General features: G+C 43.8%; 1 protein-coding gene across 1 annotated transcript in view; it reads left to right on the top strand.

The window, feature by feature from the left end:
- The window catches only part of TMEM63A (transmembrane protein 63A), a 184,228-nt gene that overhangs the window by 49,182 nt on the left and 120,147 nt on the right, over positions 1 to 14,899 (top strand). The window contains exons 5-6 of the mRNA XM_030195716.1: positions 10,483 to 10,520; positions 12,790 to 12,932. Of these exons, the coding sequence (XP_030051576.1) occupies positions 10,483 to 10,520; positions 12,790 to 12,932 (181 nt within the window). The remainder of the gene's footprint in view (positions 1 to 10,482; positions 10,521 to 12,789; positions 12,933 to 14,899) is intronic.

Raw genomic sequence — 14,899 nt, 5'->3', positions numbered from 1 at the left:
CAGCTGTGTGTTGCTTTGTAGAAATCTGAGGTGCAGTTATGGGGACTAAACACAATAACCAGGCCTCAGTAGAGGACCGGCAAAGAGTAAGAAGTGAAAGGGGAGTTAGAACTCAACTTCCCACTCTCGCAGTCCAAATTATAAACACTAAGAGGAAAGGACACAAGGCTTAAGTATTAGAAAAACAGAAAAGCTATTTTTATTCAGGTGTACAGTGCTGCGTACGTCTAGTAGCGCTACAGAAATAAGTAGTAGTAGTATTAGAGGATAATGGCAAGAGTCTAGGCGTTTAAGTACCTGTCGGAGTGGAATAAAGAGAACGCACACTACATCTAGTCATGAACCTTATAGGACACCTGACACCCTGAGCACCAAGCACTAGGCACACTAAGAAGGAGTTAGTTCCACCTGACAGATGGTAACCAGTGTTCTTATGAGCACTTGATCCTTAGAAAATCAAGGACTGCAGACAGAGGCAGGCAAGTGGGTTTCACCAGTCTCACGATCAGGCAAGGCAGCAGCAGGAACTCAGGATGGTCGTTCAGCAGATAAGCTCTTCCCAGCTGGGCAAGAGCATGCATGCAGGGTGGGCCACATATCTTTTAATGTGCCTTCATCATGTGGCTGGCTAGGAGCCAGCTGATAGCAGCTGTCTCGTGAATTGCACAAGATAACAGCCAGCTAGCTATTAGCTTATGGAAGGGGGTTTTATACCCTTTCCTCTGGTTTTGGTGCCAAGCTGACTACAATAACAGTCTGAGGTTTTCCAGTGTTGTGTCTTTGGGGCCCAAGGGGACTTTTGCTGTCATAGATGTTTCCTTCTTATCCATGAAGGTCATAGTAACCTAGTAGGTGACGGCAGAAAAAGACCTGTACGGTCCATCCAGTCTGCCCAACAAGATAAACTCATATGTGCTACTTTATATGTATACCTGAACTTGAATTGTATCTGCCATTTTCAGGCACAGGCCGTGGAAATCTGCCCAGTACTAGCCCCGCCTCCCAACCACCGGTGCTGCCACCCAATCTCCGCTAAGCTTCTGAGGATCCATTCCTTCTGAACAGGATTCCTTTATGTTTATCCCACGCATGTTTGAATTCCGTTACCGTTTTCATCTCCACCACCTTCCGCGGGAGGGCATTCCAAGTATCCACTACTCTGTCTATGAAAAAATACTTCCTGACATTTTTCTTGAGTCTGCCCCCCCCCTTTCAACCTCATTTCATGACCTCTAGTTCTACCGCCTGATGTACTTAGGAACAACAAACATAGTTTGAAATGTCTATATGCGAATGCCAGGAGCCTAAGAAATAAGATGGGGGAGTTGGAATATATTGCACTAAATGAAAAATTAGATATAATAGGCATCTCTGAGACCTGGTGGAAGGAGGATAACCAGTGGGACACTGTCATACCGGGGTACAAATTATATCGTAGTGATAGGGTGAATCGGATTGGTGGAGGGGTAGCATTGTATATTAACAAGAGCCTTGAATCAAATAGATTGAAAGTTCTGCAGGAAACAACACACTCCTTGGAATCACTGTGGATTGAAATTCCATGTGCAAAGGGGAAAAGGATAGTGATAGGAGTGTACTACCGTCCGCCTGGCCAGGACGAACAGACGGATGCGGAAATGTTAAAGGAAATCAGGGACGCAAACAAACTGGGCAACACAATAATAATGGGGGATTTCAATTACCCGCATATAGACTGGGTTAATGTAACATCTGTACACGCAAGGGACATAAGATTTCTTGATGAAATCAAGGACAGCTTCATGGAACAGCTAGTTCAGGAGCCGACAAGAGAAGGAAAAATACTAGACTTAGTCCTTAGTGGTGCTCATGATCTAGTGCAGGGGGTAACGATACGAGGGCCGCTTGATAAGAGTGATCATAATATGATCGGTTTTGATATTGGCATTGAAGGAAGTGAAACTAGGAAATCAAGTACGCTAGCGTTTAACTATAGAAAAGGTGATTACGACAAAATGAGAAAAATGGTGAAAAAAAGACTGAAAGGAGCAACTCGCAGAGTAAAAAACTTGCATCAGGCGTGGATGCTGTTTAAAAACACCATCCTGGAGGTTCAGGACAAATATATTCCACGTATTAGAAAAAAGGGAAAAAAGACTAAACGTCAGCCGGCGTGGCTAAACAGTAAGATAAAGGAAATCATTAGAGCCAAAAAACAATCCTTCAGAAAGTGGAGAAGAGAACCAACTGAAAGTAACAGGATAGATCATAAGGAATGCCAAGCCAAATGCAAAGCGGAGATAAGGAGGGCAAAAAAGGACTTTGAGAAGAAATTAGCGTTGGAAGCAAAAATACATAGTAAAAATTTTTTTAGATACATTAAAAGCAGGAAACCGGCCAAAGAGTCGGTTGGGCCGCTGGACGAAAATGGTGTTAAAGGGGCGATCAAGGAGGACAAAGCCGTAGCGGAGAAATGAAATGAATTCTTTGCTTCGGTCTTCACCGAGGAGGATTTGGGGGGGACACCGGTGCCGGAAAGAATATTTGAAGCGGGGGAGTCGGAGAAACTAAACAAATTCTCTGTAACCTTGGAGGATGTAATGGGTCAGTTCAGCAAGCTGAAGAGTAGTAAATCACCGGGACCTGATGGTATTCATCCCAGAGTATTAATAGAACTAAAAAATGAACTTGCGGAGCTACTGTTAGAAATATGCAATCTGTCCCTAAAATCGAGTGTAGTACCGGAAGACTGGAGGGTAGCCAATGTTACTCCGATTTTTAAGAAGGGTTCCAGAGGAGATCCGGGAAATTATAGACCGGTGAGTCTGACGTCGGTGCCGGGCAAGATGGTGGAGGCTATTATTAAGAATAAAATTGCAGAGCATATACAAAAACATGGACTGATGAGACAAAGTCAGCACGGATTTAGTGAAGGGAAGTCTTGCCTCACCAATCTAATGCATTTTTTTGAGGGGGTAAGCAAACGTGGACAATGGGGAGCCGGTTGATATTGTATATCTGGATTTTCAGAAGGCGTTTGACAAAGTGCCGCACGAAAGACTCCTGAAGAAATTGCAGAGTCATGGAATCGGAGGTAGGGTATTATTATGGATTAAGAACTGGTTGAAAGATAGGAAGCAGAGAGTAGGATTGCGTGGCCAGTATTCTCAGTGGAGGAGGGTAGTTAGTGGGGTCCCGCAGGGGTCTGTGCTGGGTCCGTTGCTTTTTAATGTATTTATAAATGACCTAGAGATGGGAATAACTAGTGAGGTAATTAAATTCGCCGATGACACAAAATTATTCAGGGTCGTCAAGTCGCAGGAGGAATGTGAACCTTGCGAGACTGGGAGAATGGGCGTGCAAGTGGCAGATGAAGTTCAATGTTGACAAGTGCAAAGTGATGCATGTGGGTAAGAGGAACCCGAATTATAGCTACGTCTTGCAAGGTTCCGCGTTAGGAGTTACGGATCAAGAAAGGGATCTGGGTGTCGTCGTCGATGATACGCTGAAACCTTCTGCTCAGTGTGCTGCTGCGGCTAGGAAAGCGAATAGAATGTTGGGTGTTATTAGGAAGGGTATGGAGTCCAGGTGTGCGGATGTTATAATGCCGTTGTATCGCTCCATGGTGCGACCGCACCTGGAGTATTGTGTTCAGTACTGGTCTCCGTATCTCAAAAAAGATATAGTAGAATTGGAAAAGGTACAGCGAAGGGCGACGAAAATGATAGTGGGGATGGGACGACTTTCCTATGAAGAGAGGCTGAGAAGGCTAGGGCTTTTCAGCTTGGAGAAGAGACGGCTGAGGGGAGATATGATAGAAGTGTATAAAATAATGAGTGGAATGGATCGGATGGATGTGAAGCGACTGTTCACGCTATCCAAAAATACTTGGACTAGAGGGCATGAGTTGAAGCTACAGTGTGGTAAATTTAAAACGAATCGGAGAAAATTTTTCTTCACCCAACGTGTAATTAGACTCTGGAATTCGTTGCCGGAGAACGTGGTACGGGCGGTTAGCTTGACGGAGTTTAAAAAGGGGTTAGATAGATTCCTAAAGGACAAGTCCATAGACCGCTATTAAATGGACTTGGAAAAATTCTGCATTTTTAGGTATAACTTGTCTGGAATGTTTTTACGTTTGGGGAGCGTGCCAGGTGCCCTTGACCTGGATTGGCCACTGTCGGTGACAGGATGCTGGGCTAGATGGACCTTTGGTCTTTCCCAGTATGGCACTACTTATGTACTTCCCGTCTCCAGAACAGGTTCGTTTGCGGATTAATACATTTCAAATGTTTGAACGTCTGTATCATATCACCCCTGTTTCTCCTTTCCTCCAAGGTCGCAAACGAACTTTTTCCGGAGACGGGAAGGCGGTTGAACTAGAGGTCATGAATTGAGGTTGAAAGGGGGGCAGACTCAGGACTAATGTTGGGAAGTATTTTTTCACAGAGAGGGTGGTGGATATGTGGAATGCCCTCCCGTGGGAGGTGGTGGAGATGAAAACGGTAATGGAATTCAAATATGCATGGGATAAACACAAAGGAATCCTGTTTAGAAGGAATGGTTCCATGGAATCTTAGCGGTGATTGGGTGGCGACGCCGGTAATTGGAAACAAAAAGGGGGCTGGGCAGACTTCTACGGTCTACGCCCTGATCGTGACTGAATAGATAGGGATGGGCTGGAGTGTAAATTTTAAGGGGCTTCGATGTTGGCTTCAGAACGTAGTACAATAACAGTACTGGGCAGACTTTTACAGTCTGTGCCCTGAGAAAGGCAAGGACAAATCAAACTCGGTTATACATATAAAGTATCACATACCATGCAAAATGAGTTAATCTTGTTGGGCAGACTGGATGGACTGTACAGGTCTTTATCTGCCGTCATTTAATTTACTATGTATACATGTTCAGGTCGTTAAGTCTCTCCAAACGCAAATCCTATACCATTCTCGTAGCTTTTCTTTGCACCGCTTCCATTTTTTTAACATCCTTCGCAAGGTACGGCCTCCAAAACTGAACACAATACTCTAGGTGGGGCCTCACCAACGACTTATACAGGGGCATCAACACCTCCTTTCTTCTACTGGTCACACCTCTCTCTATACATTTATTGATTTATTTGGATTTTGCTCACACCTTTTTCAGTAGTAGCTCAGGGTGAGTTACATTCAGGTACTCTGGGTATTTCTGTGTCCCAGGAGGGCTCACAATCTAAGTTTGTACCTGAGGCAATGGAGGGTTAAGTGACTTGGCCAAGATCACAAGGAGCAGCAGCGGGATTTGAACTGGCCACCTCTGGATTGCAAGACCGGTGCTTTAACCACTAGGCCACTCCTCCTAGCAACCTTCTGGCTACGGCCACCGCCTTGTCACAGTGTTTCGTCGCCTTCAGATCCTCCAATACTATCACCTCAAGATCCCTCTCCTCGTCTGTACATATCAGACTCTCATTGCCTAATGCATACGTCTCCCGTGGATTTCTACTCCCTAAGTGCATCACTTTGCATTTCTTTGCATTGAATTTTAATTGCCAAACCTTAGATCATTCTTCTAGCTTCTGCAGATCTTTTTTTAATGTTTCCCACTCCCTCCGGGGTATCCACTCTGTTACAAATCTTGGTGTCATCCGCAAAAAGGCAAACTTTATTTTCTAACCCTTCGGCAATGTCACTCACAAATATATTGAAGAGAATTGGCCCCAGCACCGATCCTTGAGGCACTCCACTACTCACCTTTCCCTCATCGAAGTGAATTCCATTTACCACCACCCTCTGGCGTTTGTCCGTCAACCAGTTCCTAATCCAGTTCATCACATCGGGTCCTATCTTCAGCCTGTCAAGTTTATTCAAGAGCCTCCTGTGGGGAACCATGTCAAAAGCTTTGCTGAAATCTAAGTAGATTACATCTATAGCACGTTCCTGATTTCAATTCTCCGGTCACCCAGTCAAAGAATTCAATGAAATTCGTTTGGCATGATTTACCTTAGGTAAAGCCATGTTGTTTCAGATCTTGCAACTTATTGGCTTCCAGGAAATTCACTATCCTTTCCTTCAGCATCGCTTCCATTACTTTTCCAGTAACCGAAGTGAGGCTTACCGGGTTGTAGTTTCCAGCTTCTTCCCTATCACCACTTTTATGAAGAGGGACCACATCCGCTGTTCTCCAATCCCACGGAACCTCTCCCGTCTCCAAGGATTTATTAAACAAATCTTTGAGGACCCACCAGAACCTCTCTGAGCTCCCTCAGTATCCTGGGGTGGATCTCATCCGGTCCCATGGCTTTGTCCATCTTTAGATTTTCAAGTTGTTCATACACACTCTCTTTGTGAACGGTGCTATATCCACTCCATTCTTATATGTACTTTTGCCAGTCAATCGTGGTCCTTCTCCAGGATTTTCTTCTGTGACAACAGAACAAAAGTATCTATTTAGCAAATTTGCTTTTTCTTCATCATTATCTACATAGCAGTTTGCAGCATCTTTCAGTCTCACAATTCCCTTTTTAGTCTTCCTCCTTTCACTAATTTACCTGAAGGAATTTTTGTCGCCCCTCCTTACATTTCTAGCCATTTGTTCTTACGCAGCATAGTAAACAAAAGTTGTTGTGAACAATTGTTTTGCCTCTCTTAACCTTGACTTAGCTTTGTGTCAGCAATGTACTTGAGGCCTATTACAGGACCAAACCTCTGCATGAGAGCTGACATGGCCTAAGTCTGCGTAAAGTCAGGTTCCTAGTGTGGAATAGTGCTTCGCTGTAGTGCTTCACGCAGGGCCTGTTTTGTCCCTACAAACCTCCCAGTTCAAGTTTGTTCTGAAATTAGGAACTACAAGAGAAGAAGGGCTGGCCACAGAAGGAGGAAGTTAGGGAAGAGACACCCCACTTTTTGGGGTTAAGATAATAGGTGATTTTAAAAACGGGCCTAGAGATACTTAAAGGAGTGGGGGGTTTGAGAAAAGCTGAGGGGATGTTAGGGATATGAGTTGAAGGATGGGGAGATGGAGGGGTGAGGGGGCAATGGGAACCAGTGGGATTGGATAGGGGATGTGAATCTTAAGCAGAGGTGCGAAAGAGGGAAGGAATGGATAAGACAATAGGAAGGGGCTGGAGCTGGGGAGGACTGATCCTTCCATTAACTGATCTTATGTTTTTCACACAGCCCCGCTTTTCTGCCCTGCATTTCAGCCCCTGCTAGTTTATGTGAATAAGGTCCCGCAAAGAGTCTCTGTACATGATCTCAAATCCAGGTTGCCCCTGGGGCCAGGTGAGAAAGTTAGTAATGAAGGAGATGGGGCTGATGAGAGGGGGTGGTTGAGTATTAGAGTCTGGGTGAAAGAGGGATAAGCGTAATTCCAGGGAAAAGTAAACATAAAGGGAAATGAAAAGGCTCTAGGGAGGAAGGGAGGGATTGAGAATGGGAGATAGAAAGCTGTTAGGTAGGGGAGAAGTTAAAACAAAAGGATGGAAGACTGAGGTCGCTTTGCTTCCTCTCTATTCTTAGTTTTATACCCTAAACCACTCAAATGTTTGCTTGATGGGTGGGGTATCAAATACTGAATAAACTAGGAAGGAATGACGAAGGGCAAAAGAATAATTGAAGATATGGTGGTTTTACATTTTAGATTTATAAGTGTGTAGACGTTGAGGGGGGGGGGGGGGGGTGTAATATCTTTGAAATAAGTTAACTTTTAGTTTCAACAATTTTATTGATGACGCATCAATACATTACATCTAAGAAAATGATTGTACAACTAGTAATGCATTAAAGTATGTGCACAAAACATACTCCAATGTCTCCTGCCATCAAGACTTTTAACAATTTTATCCCCCACCTCCTTTTTTTTTTGTAAGGTTGTAACAGTTGTATATTCAACATCTACCAAACAAGTTTCTCTCCCCTCCCCCTCATAACCCCCCTCCCTCCTTCCCAGGAACCAACGACAGTAGGTACAGTTAACATAAAACCTATAGATTGGTCTGTGGGATCCAAGATGGCGGCACAAACCTGATGTGAGTGAAGTCCCTGCTCTTTCTTCTTGATTTCCTTAGAATGCTGAAGCGTAGAGGAAGGTCGGCAGCTGTGGCTGCCTCTTGCCGACCGTCTGTGCTGTTGGCTGGTTCTTTAGACTTATTTTTGCAGAAAGCTGAAGTGCCAATTGGATCTGAGAGCAAGCACACTTGCAGTGCCCGCAGTGAGTGGAGACCCTGGTGCAATGCCAGTGCTAGATGTGACTATTGGCCACACTGGACCATTCAGATTTTTATCAAGTATATATATATACTTGATTATGGTCTTTCTTTGGAGTTTCTGGGACATAGACCATAGAAGTCTGCCCTGCCCTATCCTTATGTTCAAACTGCTGGAGTTGTCATCGAAGCCCACTCCAGCCTATTTGTATTCTCATTTGCAGGAAACGGACCATATGTCCAGTACTGTCCTCATGTTCCAGCCACTAAAGTAGCTGTCAAGCCCTTTCCAGCCCATTTATTAAGGATCAATACACATGAAACCCACACTCACTGTTTCAGAAATACACCAATACATTCTCTTCTGAACACCCATCCCCCGTAATTTTATCTCATTTATACCTTTACTCACAGAAAATGTTATACGGAATGTTCTTTTGCTAATGTTCTATTACCCTATCAATTTCCCGTTGTCTCTTTCCACTGTTCCATTGTTCTTTTCCTTGTCCTATTCCCCAACGATACTTTGACTTTGTCTTCGCTTAACTTCTCACAATGTAATCCATAACTGATTTGTAACAAATTGTATTTCCATTATTCACAATGTATTGTAAGCCACACTGAGCCCGCAAATAGGTGGGAAAATGTGGAATACAAATGCAATAAAATAAATAAAAATAAAAATCCTAAACCAGATGGCCATATATGAGAGACAGACCATACAAGTCTGCCTGGTATTGGCCCTAGTTCATCACACGTTATATTGCCTTTGTATCGTTCCATGGTGTGACCGCACCTTGAATATTGTGTGCAATTCTGGTTACCGCATCTCAAAGAAGATATAGTGGAATTAGAAAAGGTACAGAGAAGAGTGACGAAAATGATAAAGGGGATGGGACGACTTCCCTATGAGGAAAGGCTAAAGGTGCTAGGGTTCTTCAGCTTGGAGAAAAGACAGCTGAGGGGAGATATGATAGAGGTCTATAAAATGAGTGCAGTGGAATGGGTAGACGTGAATAACTTGTTTACTCTTTTTCCAAAATATTAAGACTAGGGGTAATGCGATGAAGCTACAAAGTAGTAAATTTAAATGACTCTGAGAAAATATTTCTTCACTCAGCGTGTAATTAAACTCTAGAATTCTTTGCCAGGCAATGTAGTAAAAGCAATTAGCTTAACAGGTTTTAAAAAGGGTTTGGCTAGCTTTCTAAAAGAAAAGTCCATAAGCCATTATTCAAATGGAATTTGGGAAAATACACTGCTTATTTTTAGGATAAGCAGCATTTGTATTGTACTTTTTGGGGGATCTTTTCAGGTACTTGTAACCTGGATTGGCCACTGTTAGAAACAGGATGTTGGGCTTGATGAACCTTTGGTCTGTCCCAGTATGGCAATACTTATATACTTACGTACTTATTGATATTAGACAACTAAAATATTGTGCTGCCTTGAGAGTAATTTCAAATTTAGACTACTGTTTAGCTCTGTGGTTTTACATTGGGAGTAAGATTAGTGCAGGAAAATCAGGAGTAAACTGCTGCTCTGATTGATAGCATCACTTTCTACATCAAGGCCTTTGTCTGTATTGGGGAAAAAAGGTTTAGTATGTCTTGACCAAAGTCAAACAGCACACTGGTCACTGCCCCTCAGTGTTCACACTGAAACACCCAGGATTTGTGGAATATAAGAAACCGGCCATCCCAGGATGGAATCTGTTTATGGGGAGGACTAAGAGCTGGGTCCAAGGCAGCTGGCCATGTGACTTTTGGAAGCAAAGGCTTGTAAGAAAATTGGGTTACTACTTGTCAGTGTGCCTTGATAATTCAATTGTGCCAAAGTCCATGCCTTGGAGAGGTCATATACTCGGTCTGAGCAGAGTGTGGTAGAGGTGGAATGTGACAGGTCTTTGGGTTAAGTAGGTCTGTTCTGGGCAGTCAGCTTCTGGCTTTTAAGGGTCCTATTACACAGTAAATATGAAGAAGCTTGAGCAGAGTTCTGGGTCCTTAGAACACCTAAACTGACCAGTTGATTGACCAGGTTAAATCATTTTGGAAGTTTTCAAACTTGGCTTAAGCAGGCAGATATTTCATTGTTGAACAGGCTGGAGGAGAAGCAAGGGATAGATAACAGCTGATAAAATGTGTGTGGCAGGCCATCATGTCATTTTGGGGAAGCAGGGACTGAAATTGAAAGTGAGAGGGTAAAAAAGAATTTTCTGACCTTATAAGAGATTTCAGGTTTATGCTGCCATTGGTTTCTAGACTGAGGATGTATATTCAACATTTGGAGACTAATGATGATTTCTTTTTCAATTCTAGGGTTTTTGCTCCTGGGTGTCATCTGTTTTTCAAATGCAGTGAGTACTGTAGCATTTCATGTTTTCATTCATTTTATTGTGGGACTATTTTCAGTTTTGCTGAACGTTCCCCTGGCCTTCAGGTATGGTAGAGGTTTTCCTGACCCTGGAGAGCTTACACTCTAGCTTTGTACCTGAGGCAGTGGAGGGTTAAGTGACTTGCGTGAGATCACAAGGAGCCACAGTGGAATGTGAATTGGACTTCCTTAGTTCCAGCTTGCTTCTCCTCCTCCTTGATTCTGAGCACTTAGAGACACTTTGATAGTCTTTGCTACTGTATAATGAAATAACTATAGAAAAAATAACCTGATATCACTCTACCAGATTTGCAGTCTTTGCCAGTGATAAGGATGTGGGGTGATAGCTCAGAGCTGGGTTTCTCTCTTAGCCTCAGCACAGGGAACAGCTGGTGTAAAATGGAGTTCAACGGCAGGTACCTCTCTGTAGCTGTCTGCATTTGCACAAGAGCTCTCACATGCTGAAGATAAAATATAGAGTAAATGAGGACATGTCTGCTATCGAGATAGACATGGGGGAAGCCACTGCTTGCCCTGGGATTGGGACTCTGTCGGGTAATTGTGACCAGGATTGGTCACTGTTGGAAACAGGATACTGGGTTAGATGAAGCATGGTCTGACCCAGTATGGCTATTTTTCTGTTCAGTTTGGGGACGGGTATGTGGTGAGGATCTGAAGGCGGGTCCTAGGCCCGTTTTGTTACTATATGGCAAATTGCATACTTGAAGATTCTATTAAGTACATTTCAGGTTCTTAAGGTAAAACCTCTCTTTTTTTTTTAACTGAGATTTTTGATATCACCAGAGGTTTTAGAAGTCCCCCCACCTTGCAACTGAAGTTGCTAGACACTCGTTTCAGTTCCTACACCTCAGATGAAAAGAATGACCATCAAGTGTACAGCGCTGCGTACGTCTAGTAGCGCTATAGAAATGATAAGTAGTAGTAGAAGGACGCCCATCTTTCGACACAAATCGGAAGATGGGCGTCCTCACAGGGTCGCCCAAATTGGCATAATCGAAAGTCGATTTTGGACGTCCCCAACCGCTTTCTGTTGCGGGGATGACCAAAGTTCACGGGGGCGTGTCGGAGGCGGGACTGGGGCTTGCCTAACACATGGGCGTCCCTGACGTGCATTTAGATGACTTTACCTGGTCCTGTTTTTCTTACGACCAACCACAAAAATGTGCCCGAACTGACCAGATGACCACCGGAAAGAATCGGGGATGACCTCCCCTTACTCCCCCAGTGGTCACTAACCCCCTCCCATCCTCAAAAATACTCTTAAAAAATTTTTTGTGCCAGCCTTTATGCTAGCCGCAAACGTCGTACTCAGGTCTGTCACAGCAGTATGCAGGTCCCTGGAGCAGTTTTAGTGGGTGCAGTGCACTTCAGGCAGGCGGACCCAGGCCCATCCCCCCCCCCCCCCCCCCCCCCCACCTGTTACACTTGTGGTGGTAAATGTGAGCCCTCCAAAACCCACCAGAAACCCACTGTACCCACATCTAGGTATCCCCCTTCACCCGTAAGGGCTTTGATAGTGGTGTACAGTGGTGGGTTTTGGGGGGCTCAGCACACAAGGTAAGGGAGCTGTGTTCCTGGGAGCAATTTCTGAAGTCCACTGCAGTGCCCCCTAGGATGCCTGGTTGGTGCCCTGGCATGTCAGGGGGACAAATGCTGGCTCCTCCCACGACCAAAGGGCTTGCATTTGGTCATTTCTGAGATGGGCGTCCTTTAGTTTCTATTATTGCCGAAAATCAGAAACGACCAAGTCTAGGGACGACCATCTCTAAGGACAACCTAAATGTCAAGATTTGGGCATCCCCGACCGTATTATCGAAACGAAAGATGGACATTCATCTTGATTTAGATTGTAAGCTCTTTTGAGCAGGGACTATCTTTTCTTCATGTTCAATTGTGAAGCGCTGCGTACGACTGGTAGCGCTATAGAAATGATTTATAATAGTAGTAGTAGTTCCGATAATACGGGTTTCCCTACCCCTCCACTGGGATGATTTGCGAGGACATCCTCGGCAAAACTTGGGTGTCCCCTTCGATTATGCCCCTCCACGTCATCTGCACAGGTTCATTCATTTATACTGTATTGTTGCCTTGTAATGAGTGAGGATTTCCCTTGACTGTAGAAAGCTCTATGCTGTATGTGATGTAGTGAATGTTTTCTTTAGGAATAGAAGGCTGTAGCCGGCAGTGAGGAGTTCCATGATGACTGTTTTTCTGCGCCTTTGTTCTTGCAGAGATGAAGAAATCAACGAACGTTGTGGCAGTGCAGCCATGCACTATCTCTCCTTTCAGCGCCACCTCATCTGCCTGCTGATTACTGTCAATATCCTGTCAGTGGGAATCATTTTGCCTGTTAATTTGTCAGGAGATTTGCTGGGTAAAGAGCTCCTTTGAGCATACTTTTCAATTCTCTATATATGTTGTTCTGCCGTTCCCTTATTCTCCTCATTTGCACATAACGCAAGGCTCCAGCACTGTGGAGAACATACCTGGATTGGGGCCCACAGCATCATCAGTGCCTGAGAATGTATTTGGATGACAGTACATCGGAGAGTTATTTACTTCCAGTATCTTAGGTGATGAGAAAAGAAGAGGAATGTTAGTGTCAGTAACTCAAATTAAGTCTATAAATGGTTAGGGCTGTGTATGTTGACGTGCAGAGCAAACAGATTTCTTGACAAATTTACTGCCATAGCAGACTTTACCTAGACATCAAAGAGATTAATGCCTTGGTTATCAGATCACATCCAAACAGTCCTGCACTTCAGTAGATCAAAGCATCTATGCCTTGGAGTGGAAGGGTCACCTGGAGGGGGAGAGCATTACTTTGGTGTTCCAGGAAGCACTCCTGTAGCTAGATTGGTCCTGAAGATGATGTATTCTGTGTGTTCAGAGGCACAAGTCATTTCATTGGCTCCCTATCTGTTTTCCGTATACAGTTCAAACTCCTCTTATTGACTTACAAGTGCATTCACTCTGCAGCTCCTCAGTACCTCTCCACTCTTATCTCTCCCTGCAAACTCTGTTCACTGGGTAAATCTCTCTTATCTGCACCCTTTTCCTCCACCGCTAACTCCAGACTCAGTTCCTTTTATCTTGCTGCACCATATGCCTGGAATAGACTTCCTGAGCCGGTACGTCAAGTTCCATCTCTGGCCGCCTTCAAATCTAGGCTAAAAGCCCACTTTTTTGATGCTCATTTTAACTCCTAACCCTTACTCACTTGTTCAGAACCCTTATTTTATCATCCCCACCTTAGTAATTCCCTTATCCCTTATTTGTCCTAATTAGATTGTAAGCTCTGTCGAGCAGCCACTGTCTCTTCATGTCCAGTGTACATCGCTGCGTATGTCTAGTAGCGCTGTAGAAATGATTAGTAGTAGTGCTGTTGTAGTTAGTGATTCAGTAATTAGGAATACAGATACTTGGGTGGCTGGTGGACATGAGGATTGCTTAGCAACTTGTCTACTTAGAGTGAAGGTGTGAGACTTCACTTGTCACCTAGATAGGATTTTAGGCAGTGCTGGGGAGGAACCATCTGTAATGCTAGGTGTGGGTACCAGTGAGGATAACAGGAGGGAGGTTATGGAATTCAGTTTAGGTTGAAAGTTGAAATCCAAAACTGCCTGGGTAGCATTCTTGGTTTAAGGATGCACTTTGTTTTTCTTTTATTGTAATTGTACTTTGTGCTCATGCATGTTTTGTTGTAAATCTGTGTAGACTTTTAGGTGGAATATAAATAAATTCCGTAAGAAGGACCTCGGAGGCAGGTAGAGCTCTAGAGTCTCAATGCATGAAAAAGATGATAGCATGATGGCAGATAAGAGCCAAATGGCCCATCCTCTGTAACCCCTAAGCGATCCCACATGCTTATCCCATGCCTTTTTAAATTCTGACACAGTCCTCGACTCCACAACCTCCACTGGGAAGTCATTCCACGCGTCTGCTACTCTTTCCATGGAATAATACTTTCTTAGATTCCTCTTAAGCCTATTCTCTCAACTCTTTTCAGTAGAACATTTAGATACTGTTGAGAAAATTAAACATAAGTAAGTATAATTAGGTGACCAGTAGTTTCAAAGATATGTCAGTATATTAACAAATCCTTCTGTACGTCACTGTATAGAAACCACACTGTGGAAGAAAGTTTGGCGGGAAAATGAAATGACTGAATCAATGCTGTGGAAACTGAATAATGTTAGAACTGTATCCCAAAGTTCTAAGAGTTAAAAACTGCCCCAAAGAAAACGTATTGGTGCCAAGTTGTAGACATACCTTTGAAACCACTGCTCACATTGTCTTTTGGCTACTTGGTCAACACCTTTTTTTGAACAGTTTTTCAAA

Source organism: Microcaecilia unicolor, chromosome 3 (assembly GCF_901765095.1).
Source record: "Microcaecilia unicolor chromosome 3, aMicUni1.1, whole genome shotgun sequence".
NCBI classification, from domain to species: Eukaryota; Metazoa; Chordata; class Amphibia; order Gymnophiona; family Siphonopidae; genus Microcaecilia; species Microcaecilia unicolor.
This window is presented reverse-complemented; position numbering and strand designations above follow the sequence as displayed.